The 12,092-nt window shown below is 41.5% G+C and overlaps 1 protein-coding gene and 1 pseudogene across 1 annotated transcript in view; both read right to left on the reverse strand.

Moving 5' to 3' along the window:
- Nucleotides 1-12,092, reverse strand: part of RHBDL2 (rhomboid like 2) — a 58,816-nt gene that overhangs the window by 1,219 nt on the left and 45,505 nt on the right. The window contains exons 6-8 of the mRNA XM_053575616.1: nt 11,027-11,127; nt 7,507-7,567; nt 106-167 (exon numbers count right to left, since the gene is read on the reverse strand). Of these exons, the coding sequence (XP_053431591.1) occupies nt 106-167; nt 7,507-7,567; nt 11,027-11,127 (224 nt within the window). The remainder of the gene's footprint in view (nt 1-105; nt 168-7,506; nt 7,568-11,026; nt 11,128-12,092) is intronic.
- Nucleotides 1,452-2,069, reverse strand: LOC128574774 (DNA-directed RNA polymerase III subunit RPC10-like; annotated as a pseudogene).

Consider the following 12,092-nt stretch of genomic DNA (forward strand, 5'->3'; position numbering starts at 1 on the left):
TAACTTCAAATGAAAGTTTGACTGCCCTAAATCACAGAGTGCCAACTCCCCCATTTAATGACCCTTTTTGATGGGTAAATTAAAAGAAGAAGAAAACAAACTCACCGGAGACCCATTTGCAGGGGCAAAGAACCTTCTGTAGAGAGCAAATCCCATGTCTGACAGAACTAGAAGGAAAAACACCCCAATGAAGCCCAGGATCTCAACAATAATGCACCAAATGTTTTTGGTTCCCATAATAATAACAGCTAACATTTATTGAGACTTAGCCTGTGCCAGGTGCTACTCCAAGAGCTCTACATATGAATGGAAGAAAAAGTATCCAATGTACTCAGCCCTACTATGAAACTAATTTATGGCTTTCATATGAAAGCTATAACCCAGTTATAACCTAAAAATATGAGGGAGAGGGAGGGAAGGGAGGGCGGAGGATGGGCAGAGGGAGGGTGATTGGTGGGATTACACCTATGGTGCATCTTACAAGGGTACATGTGAAACTTAGTAAATGTAGAATATAAATGTCTTAACACAATAACTAAGAAAATGCCAGGAAGGCTATGTTAACCAGTGTGATGAAAATATGTCAAATGGTCTATAAAACCAGTGTATGGTGCCCCATGATTGCAGTAATGTATACAGCTATGATTTCATAATAAAAAAAAAAAGAGCTCTACATATGTCACTAATTGATCTTCATGCCAACCCTGTGAAGGAGATACTATTATTATCCCATTTGATATGTTCATCCAGGTATTCATTGATCATCTTCTATGTGCCAGGCATGATTCTAGGTGGTGAAATACAGCCATGGACGGATCAGACAGCATTCCTCATGGAGCTAACAGTCCAGTGGGGACACAGAGATGAGTAAGTAAAACATACGTTATGTCAAATGGTGCTGAGTGCTCTGGAGAAAATACGAAGAGAGGAAAAAGAACTAACAGTGCCTGGTGTAGGATGTGGTTTTCTTTTGGGGGGAACCAAGTCTCACTCTGTCACCCTAGGTAGAGTGCTATGGCATCACTGTAGCTCACAGCAACCTCAAACTCCTCGCAAGCTCAAGCAATCCACCACCTCAGCCTCCTAGAGTGCTGGGATTACAGGCATGAGCCACTATGCCCGGCCATGATTTTTTCTTTTTAATGGGAAGGTCAGGAAGGATCTCTTTGAGAATATGACATTGGAAAGAAATAAAGGAGTAAGCCAAGCTGATATTTCTTCCAGGCAAAAGAGCATGTGCAAGTCCCTTCAGGCAGGAATGTGCCTGGTGCATTTGATGAACACTAAGGCAATTGATCTTGCTGGAACAACGGTTTTCTTTTTTTTTTTTAGACTTTACATTTTAATGAATAATCAGAATAAATCCTGATTAAGTTTATAATTAACAATTAAATATTTAGAGACATTTAACGTACTAAGTTGTACAAACATAAATATTTAACAGCATCAGTTGGTGGTAAGGGAATGTCAACTGCCCAATAAATGTAAAAGATGACTAAACAGGACCTTAAACAGAGAATACTTAGTTATCAGTCTCCTCCACACACAAAAACTCCCTGGACATTAATAACTTCATCCATTCATTCTGATGGGCAAATAGGCTACTTTTCTTGACACTGAAAAGGGTTAGTTTTCTGTCAGACCAAGTGAAGACCCTCAGGACACAAAATTCATACTCCCAGCTGAGAATGCACACTGAGGGACAGGTTAAGCAGACCCTCAGGCAGCCGGGCCACCCTGGCCCTAGTCCCTCCAGCGGTGTCCACACTGAGCATTGCAGCACTTGTAGAAGGTGGTCATTGGCTCATCTGCAGAGCGGGTCTGAAGCTGCATGAAGTAAGCACGAGGATGTTCACATTTGGGACACGGCTCTGCAGTAGAGTCAACATTCTCCCAGGCAGCTGCTCCTCCAAGTACATCATCCACTTCTTTCAGCTTTGGATACTTTCGATTTGTCACTTGCGGGTGATGTTGTGCACGTAGGGGCAGGTGTTGCAGGCGAAGCGGTAGGAACGCTGTCCCTCCTCCACGATCAGCCCATTCCCGCAGCCCGGGCAGAACAGCAGCATCGTAGCCTCTACACCCCTCAGGATTCCGGAACAACGGTTTTCAAAGGCCAGCAGCATCTGGGAACCTACTGGAAACTAAAATTCTTAGACCCACCCTAGGTCTACTGAACTAGAAACCCTGAGGGAAGGGCTCAGCATTTCTAACTAATGCTTAGGTAGAAAACACGGCGTTCTGTGTTTTAGCAAGACCTTCAGGTGACTCTGGACTACGGTTAGGAATGAAGTAAGTGGTAAGATTGGGGAAGTAGCAGGGCACAGGTCGCGTAGGGGCCTCATGGGCCATTGTGAGCACTTGACATGGAGTGATAAGACTTTGAAAGCTTTTGAGCACAGGAATGACATGATTTGATGTCTGTTTTAAAAAGATCACTCAGGGCTTGATGCCCATAGCACAGTGGTTAAAGCGCCAGCCACATACACCGAGGGTGGCAAGTTCAAGCCCAGCCTGGGCCAGCTAAACAACAATGACAACTGCAATAGCAACAAAAAAAAAATGCTGGGCATTGTGGCAGGCACCTGTAGTCCCAGCTACTTGGGAAGCTGAGGCAAGAGAATCGCTTAAGCCCAAGAGTTTGAGGTTACTGTGAGCTGTGATGCCATAGTACTCTATGGAGGGCAACATAATGAGACTGTCTCAAAAAAAAAAAAATCACTCTGGATACTCCCATAGGGGAGCAGGAACCAGAACAGGGAGACCAGGTAGAAGAACACCATTGTGGCAATCCAAATGAGGAACGACGGTGGCGTTTTCTATGTACAGGAACAAAGATCTGTCCCGGTGGCTTATGCCAGTAATCCTAACACTTTGGGAGGCCAAGGTGGGTAGAATGCCTGACCTTAGGAGTTCAAGACCAACCTGAGCTAGGGCGAGATCCTGTCTTTAAAAACAGCCCAGCATTGTGGCAGGCGCTTATAGTTTCAGCTACTTGGGACTGAGGCAAGAGGATTACTTGAACCCAAGAATTTGAGGTTGCTGTGAGCTATGACACCATGGCACTCTACTCAGGGTGACAGATTAAGACTCTGTCTCAAACAGAAAGAAAGAAAGACAAAGTAAAAAGAAAGAAACCAAGACACTGAGGCTCCACTCTCATCCATCATGCCAATTCCCTCTCTTTACCATCAGGACTACTGAAGACAGGCCATGAAAGGACCTTCTCCAATAGAACTGTGAAACTTAGACATTCTTTAAGCCAGATCTGTGCCGCAAAAGAATCTTCCAATTTTTTGGCCTAGAAAAACTCTGCTCTACATGTAGGATGCTTAGAAACATCTCTTCGAGATATCACATTCCACACCCATCTCTCAATTCCCTGTGCTCTACTTAGTGAGCTACTGTGTCCCAGGAGATGGAAAGACCTAGTCCTTGCCTTTGGGAAAATAGCATCAGGACCATGAGTTCTGGTTAGTTCCTCTTTCAATATTGTATTGATGTTGAAGTCACTGGGCAGAAATTGAGGTCGAGGAAGTGCTCAATATTAATTTCATTGTAATTGACTATTACACAAAGTGCTGGATAAATGAGGCTGTATCATATTTTCAATCAATTGTGTTTCCTGTTCCAGTATAAATAACACACAGAGAAGACTGTGAAAGTATGAGAAAACCACTGGCAAACAATGGCAGACTTCCCTGGAAACTATTACTTTGGTCTGGTCTTCCATAATCAGAGGCCTCCTCTCAAAAAAAAAATCTATGTGAAAGTTAGCATGTGACTATCTGGTTTATCTTTCCCCTTCCTACATCTCGCCTGGCTTTTTCTTCTTTCTGCTTCTTTAGGGGAGTTTGCTTCTGGGTTGCTGCAGCCTCTAAACTGAGACATATCTTCCCCACCCCAAAAGAAGCCCTGATTCCAAAGAGTTGCCATTACATGGATTTTGTAAAGGATGAAAATATGAGATTTCTTTAACTTTTCCCAAAGAAAAGCTCTGTTGCTTAGTTAGAAAATACATCCCCCTTGGTGGTGCCCATAGCTCAGTGGGTAGGGCGCTGGCCACATATACTGAGACTGGCAGGTTCAAACCTGGCCCAGGCCAGCTAAAACAACAATGGCAACAACAACAACAAAAAATAGCCAGGTGCTGTGGCAGTTGCCTGTAGTCCCAGCTACTTGGGAGGCTGAGGCAAGAGAATTGCTTAAGCCCAGGAGTTGGAGGTTGCTATGAGCTGTGATGCCACGGCACTCTACCCAGGGTGACAGCTTGAGACTCTGTCTCACAAAAAAAAAAAGAAAGAAAAGAAAAGAAATACATCCCTCAGGCTGGGCAAGGTGGCTCATACCTGAATCTTAGCACTCTGGGAGGCCAAGGCAGGTGGATTGACTGAGCTCACAGGTTCGAGACCAGCCTGAGCCAGAGTGAGACCACATCTCTAAAATTAGCTGGGCGTTGTCACGGGTGCCTGTAGTCCCAGCTCCTTGGGAGACTGAAGTAAGAGAACTGCTTGAGCCTAAGAGTTTTAGATTGCTGTGAGCTAAGATGCCACAGCACTCTACCAAAAAAAAAAAAAAGAAAAGAAAAAGAAAGAAAATACGTCCCTCAAACAATGCATAATGAAGAAAGATCATTAAGGCCAACATCCTTCAAAAATAAGAGGAATATTTGCCATTTAAAACTAAACTTTATATGTGTTTCAAAGGAAATGTGTTTCAAATAAAAATGCATTCGAGGCCAAGCAAGGTGGCTCACACTTATAATCTTAGCACTCTGGGAGACTGAGGCAGGTGGATTGCTTGAGCTCAGGAGTTGGAGACCAGCCTGAGTAAGAATGACACTCTGTCTCTACTAAAAATAGACAAAATTAACCAGCTGTGGTGGAGCCTGCCTATAGTTCCAGCTACTTAGGAGGTTGAAGCAAGAGGATCGCTTAAGCCCAGGAGTTTGAGGTTGCTGTGAGCTGTGACACCACAGCACTCTACCTGGGGTAACAGAGTGAGACTCTGTCTCAAAAAAAAAGAAAGAAAGAACCAGTCCAAAGAATTTTTAGTAATGACATGTGCCAGAAATTGAGCAAAGTTAACCCTAGCGTGTCCTGCCTCTCAGTAAGATATTTGTTTGTAGGATATATTGAAAGCACATCAATGATTTTATTATTTACCTCAAGAATGAAATATTACTCAGACTATCTTTTGAGATACCCCGTGCATAAGGGAAGGGTTTTACTCCAACACTGAAGAGTATTCCGAGTATAGGGCAGTGGTTTTCAACCTTTTTTATCTCACAGCACACTTGAACCTATAGTTAAACTCTATGGCACACTTAAATTATATTGATCCAAAAGAGTAAAAATAAAGAATATACTTTAAAAATTAAAAAAATAAAGAATAGGGCGGCGCCTGTGGCTCAGTCGGTAGGGCGCCGGCCCCATATACCGAGGGTGGCGGGTTCAAACCCAGCCCCGGCCAAACTGCAACCAAAAAATAGCCGGGCGTTGTGGCGGGCGCCTGTGGTCCCAGCTACTCGGGAGGCTGAGGCAAGAGAATCGCTTAAGCCCAGGAGTTGGAGGTTGCTGTGAGCTGTGTGAGGCCACGGCACTCTACCGAGGGCCATAAAGTGAGACTCTGTCTCTACAAAAAAAAAAAAATAAATAAAAAATAAAGAATATACTTACTGTGCTTTTAACTTCTTTCAAAAATAATTTAATTATTGATCTTTAAAATTTTTCATGGCACACTGGTTAAAAATCACTGGATAGGGCTTATTTTACAAAAGCCATTGATAATTATCTCAAAGAAGCAGATTGACTAGAGAGCCAGGTAACTTGTACCACAACACTGTTTGTCAAATGATTGATCCCTTGGTCCTGGTGGTGACTTAAATCGGAGGCAGCTCTGCTCCAAGGTGCAGTGCTGTCTCCCGGATACTCGCCCTCCTTGCTCTGCTGACAGTTTTCCCTTCTGGTTTGGGTTTCTTGCGGGGAGGGAGGAGAAAGCATAAGTGTGCTATAAGCTATAAACAAGTGAGCTTTTTGTCTCAGGATGAAATACTGGTGTTTATACGGTTAAACTGTTCATAAACTAAATTTAGGCTCTTTCACAGAAATAGCCTGTTCCCATAACATGGATGATTTGAACTCTTGATACCAATTAGCAAAGTCATTTTTTCTTCCTATGTGGACAGCCAGAATCTTAGGCTTTATCACCTCTGTCTTGGCTTTGAAGTCTGACCTTCTCCCCACAGCCCTTGTGTGGGGACAGCTTCAACTGGAGCAGGTCCTTATTAAACACTGTCCCACCTTTGCTCTTGTTTTCTTTTACCTTGTATGGCCTGCTGTCATCCCTGACATTCAGACTCAGCTAAACTTCCACCCCTCTCTCCAGATTGAGCATTCTTCCTGAACTCCTTTAGCTTGTAATGCTAGAATTCCCGAGATTTCGTAAGCACACTAGTGTGGGCCCCTCAGTTCCCAGACCTTCTTCTCTCATTCCTCAATCAACACTCCGTGTTTATATGCCACAGTTATATCAGTATTGTCTTCTTCTTCTGAAAACTCAGTAATTGAGGAAGAAGATAGATCATATCAGGGGTTTCCAAGTTTTCCCTTTGCAGGAAAAAAAAATACATAAATTCCAATATATGACAGAGAAAGTCTAGTATAGAAAACATAAGTGAAGATGCTGTGGCTGTAGTAGAGGGAGGACCTAGAGCTCTATTCCCTTGGCTTCCCTCACTTCAGAAGGACACAAAAAGCAAAACCATCTCGAACAACCCATGAAGGTCTGTGAAAATTCCTCCTTTTACCTCTGTCTTCCTAAGGAGATGAAGTGGGCAATTTTTCTGACACTAGGCTGGCAGCCATCCTCCATGTTAGTGTTTGGGAAAGGTGGAAAGACCTTCCAAGGGCTGAACCAATAAAACTGAAGGTATTGTGACAGTTGATATGTGAAATGGATCATTCTTGTCATAACCAAATAAATCAGAGTTGAGAGACCAGGAGACAAAAGAATTCGGGTCACAAAGCATTGCTCCAAGAATTGAATTCTGTACAAGCCCAGCTGCTGAAACTACCTGTTATAACCTTAAGACCAGTTTTATCTAAGAGCTGCTGAAACAACCTGCCACAACTTTAAGACTAGTCCTACTTGTATATGAAACCAGCACATTGTACCCCTTGATCGCACTAATGTACACAGCTATGATCTAACAATAAAAAAAAAAATTAAATTAAAAAAAAAGACTAATCCTACTTAAAGCTTGCTGCGTCTCAGAGGCTTCACTAGTGCTGATAGGTTTTCTTTCAAAACAACACGGAACATTTCTCTTGCTAATAAAGCTCCCAGCCTTTTCTTCCTTCTTTGAAAATATCAAAGACCACCCAAGTCTGTTTATGCCCTGAATTTCAATTCAGTGATTCCAAATAAAATATTTAATTTAGAGATTTGTCTCTATATTTTATTTTTACTTCAACAATGTAAACAGTGTTCCCAAAACATACTTACTTATAAGGATGATGATCAGTAGTCTGAAAATTCCAAAGGCAGGAATCATTTCTCGAAAATTCTTGCAAAGAGATAAATAATAATCATATAAGCTATCTATTGGCAAGTGAAACCCCGTTACTATTCCCTCTTCAACTGCTTTTCATTTAACATAATGTTTGAGTGTACAGGATTTACAAACCAAAGCATGAGTGTAAGAGCCAAGCTTCCAGATGTATTTGGAAAGTATGATGCTGGTACACTTTGGAGAACAAAATGAAACATGATATTTAATTTCCCGGTATAAACTAGACAACAATTTATTACATGGAAATAATCTAAATATAAATAATATAAAATCAACACTTAATATGTCAATAAATAAACAGATAAAGCTGCGCATGGTAGCTCATGATTGTAATTCCAGCACTTCAGAAGGCCAAGGTGGGAAGATCACTTGAGGCCAAGACCAGCCTGGACAACATAGCTGAGATCTTGTCTCTATAAAAAAAAAATTTAAAAATTAGCCAGGCATGTGACTATAGTCCTACCTACTTGGGAAGCTGAGGAAGGAGGATGGTCTTGAGTTCAGGATTTAGAGGTTGCAGTGAGCTATGATTATGCCACTGCACTCCAGCTTGAGCAACAGAGCAAGACCCTGTCTTTAAAAGAAAAATAAATAGGCTTGGCACCTATAGCTCAGTGAGTAGGGCGCTAGCCACATGCACTGAAGCTGGTGGGTTTGAGCCTGGCCTGGGCCTGCTAAACAACAATGACAACTGCAACCAAAAACTAGCCGGGCACGGTGGTGGGCACCTGTAGTCCCTGCTACTCGGGAGGCTGAGGCAAGAGACTCTCTTAAGCCCAAGAGTTGGTGGTTGCTTTGACCTGTGACGCCACAGCACTCTACCGAGGGTGACAGTAAGACTCTGTCTCAAAAAAAAAAGAAAAGAAAAATAAATATAGATAAATAAGGAGATTAATAAAAGCTGTCAAACCAAGTCTGATGAAATATTTCTAAGCTTTTTAAATATTCATTTGATACCTCTTCATCATCTTTCCCACTAGTAGTTAACAAAGACTTAACTAAAATTTTAAGTATTACCTTGAAGCCATTATTTGGTTTTAGCTTTGAAAAATTTCAGTCCAGCTTGCAGTATATTGCTGTGTGTCACTAGAGAACTGCTGGGTCAGACATTTCTAACTTATTACGTTACTTCTCCCTTCTTTTTCAAATTATAAACTCTCTTCCCAAGGAGTAAAAATGCTGAAATAGGCATATTTATTCTACATCAATTATTTTCAAATTCCTGTGTGCATAAGAAATAATTTGCATAATAACCCTGTACACACATAAATCAACTCGTATTTACCCTTATTACATGTGATACAGATACACACTGATTTTTGTAAATTTTGCTTAATTTTTGGCAGCAATCCTTTCAACCAAATTTATTTCCCTTCACAGGTTACCATGCAAAGTTTAAAAACCATTTTTCTAAGTAACTCCTATGTTTGGAAGAATTTTATAATTGCTTGTTATTTTTCTTGCTACAGTATTTTTAGAAGTATGCCTAAAAGGTTAAAGGGTTAAAAACTAGTCGGGATTTTAGCCTGTTTCAAAAAGTGGTTGACATTCTCACATACTATCATGGGAGTGTAAAATGAAATGCCACCTTTAGAGGACAATTTGGCATATATATATAAAAATTTAAAGCCCTTTTTTAATTTTAGTCAGGGTTTTACTCTGTCTTAAATACAGTGAGGACAAGGGCATGATCACAGCTCATTGCAACCTCCAACACCTGGGCTTGAGCAATTCCCCTGGCTTAGCCTTCCAAGAAGCTAGGACTTCAAGCACATGCCCCACACCCAGCTAATTTTTTTATATTTTGTAGAGATGGGTTCTTACTATGTTGTTCAGGTTGGCCTTGAACTCCTGGCCTGAGGTGATTTTCCTGCCTTGGCCTCCTAAAGTGCTGAGACTACAAGTGTGAGCCACCACTTCCAACCAACTTAAAGACTTTATCCAGTACCTCCACCTCCAGAAATCTATCCCACCCAAAACAAACAAACAAAAAAATCACACAAAGGAAAAAAATGTTAAAAAAATAGCATCTCTTACAATGTTATTTATAAATGTGAAAAGCAAGGTCATCCCTTCAATGAGAGAGTCATTAAATAACTCATGATGCAGCTACATGGAGGAGTCTAAGGAGCACCCGAGGGGGCTCTCTGTGCCCTGACATAGGTAGATGGTCAGGATACCCTGTGCTAAAATGCAGAACAATATAAGAGTGTTTCTGTTCTTGTAATGTTAGTGTTGGTAGGATTTTGAATACATGTATAAAAAGGTCTGAAAGGATATATATATAAAAAACTATCATCAACCTCTCCTACCTACTCCCACCACCAAACTATTAACATAGGCTATATTGGGGACCTTGAATATCTGGAGTTTTATTTAAAAATTTATTTAATGCTCGTTACTTTTAAGATCAGAAAATAAAACATATGAAATGAAAATTCTGGTGGGCATACAATTCTAAGAAAGAAAATAAATGCTCAATAAAGTTTTATTTTTTTTTTTTTTTTTTTTTTTTTTTTTGTAGAGACAGAGTCTCACTTTATGGCCCTCGGTAGAGTGCCGTGGCCTCACACAGCTCACAGCAACCTCCAACTCCTGGGCTTAAGCGATTCTCTTGCCTCTAAAGTTTTATTTTTTAAGAGCATCTCAGCTCGGTGCCCGTAGTACAGTGGTTACAGTGCCAGCCACATACACCAACAGTGGCAGGTTTGAACCCGACCCAGGGCAGCTAAACAACAGCAACAAAAAAATAAAGGCATTGTGGTGGGCTCCCAGCTACTTGGGAGGCTGAGGCAAGAGAATCACTTAAGCCCAAGAGTTTGAAGTTGCTGTGAGCTGTGACACCACAGCACTCTACCAAGGGCGAAATAGTGAGACTCTGTCTCAAAAACAAAAGACACAGCATCTCACTGTGTTGCTCAGGCTGGAGTACAGTGGCTATTCACAGGAACAATCATACTGTACTGCAGCCTCAAACTACTGACCTCAAGTGATCCTCCTCCTCAGCCTCCCAAGTGGCTGAGACTACAGTTGCACCCCAACATGCCTGGCTTTCAGCAAATATTGATAAATGACAATTTCCCAAGCTAAATAAGTTACTGTTTATATTCTCTTTTTTTTTTTTTGAAGACAGAGTTTCACTATGTCACCCTTGGTATAGTGCTATGGCATCATAGCTCACAACAATCTCAAACTCTTGGGCTTAAGCGATTCTCTTGCCTCAGCCTCCCAAGTAGCTGGGACTACAGGTGCCCACCACAACACCTGGCTATTTTTTGTTGTTGTTGTTGTTGTTGTCGTTGTCATTGTTGGTTAGCAGGCGCAGGCCAGATTCAAACCCACCAGCCCTGGTATATGTGGCCGGCACCCTAACTACTGAGCTACAGGTGCCAAGCCTGTTTATTTTCTCTTTTTAAGTAAAAGGCCTGTATATTTCATCCCCAAAGGTCTTACCACTAGAACATTCATAAAATAGCCTCCCATCAGAGCATAGACGCCTCCTGAAGCACCCACAAGAGATCTGAGTGGGTCAAATATGGAGCTGGCAAGGGATCCTAAAGAAATAAAACACAAAGAATCAGACATGACTGTAGGAATATGAAAGAAAACTTTTTCCAATCTAAGATAAAGGTTTGGGAGGTTTGGTCCATTATCATGTTAACAAACACTAAATTTATTTTATCACTTTCATATTGTAGAAATATAGCTGTGTAGGCTAACTGTCACAATTTGTCTAAAACATTAAATGTTCACTAGAAAGCAATTTAACAATAACAAGAGCACAGGCTTTGGAGCCAAAATTACCAGCTGTGTGACTTGAGGAAGCTATTTAACCTCTTTATGCCTCAGTTTCCCTACCTACAAAATAGAACTATTAATAGAACTTACCTCAATGCATTATCAGAAGTAAATAAATCAATAGCAATATCATGCTTAGCGTACTGCCTGACATGTAGTATATACTTGTTAGTTATTTCAAAATATCCAATGTGTTAGTCAAAGCTAACAAAACACATTCCAACATGTTATTATATAATGGCTACTCTTCTCCATGAGCCACAATGTGGCCTCCTAATCCTCCTCAACATACCACTCAATCAGATTCCCCAAGCAAGATTACAAACCACCATATACAAACGCTATGATGTTCTCTCTGTAAGGTTAGTTCCGTTGTTACTTGTTTTCTTCCTTTCAAGGCCTTCCTTCCTTAGATTACAATATGATAAAATACCTACTTTGTGGGCTGGGCACTGTGGCTCATGCCTGTAATTCTAGCACTCTGGGAGGCCAAGCAGGTGGATTGCTTGAGCTCAGGAGTTCAAGTTCAGCCTGAGAAAGAGCAAGACCCCATCTCAACTAAAAATAGAAAAACTAGCCAGACATTGTGGCAGGCACCTCTAGTCCCCACTACTTGGAAGGCCCAGGCAAGAAGATTGCACAGTGCCAGCCACATACATTGAGGCTGGCCGATTCGAAACCAGCCCAGGCCAGCTAAGCAACAATGACAACTGCAACAGAA

Source organism: Nycticebus coucang, chromosome 22 (genome assembly GCF_027406575.1).
Source record: "Nycticebus coucang isolate mNycCou1 chromosome 22, mNycCou1.pri, whole genome shotgun sequence".
Classification (NCBI taxonomy): domain Eukaryota; kingdom Metazoa; phylum Chordata; class Mammalia; order Primates; family Lorisidae; genus Nycticebus; species Nycticebus coucang.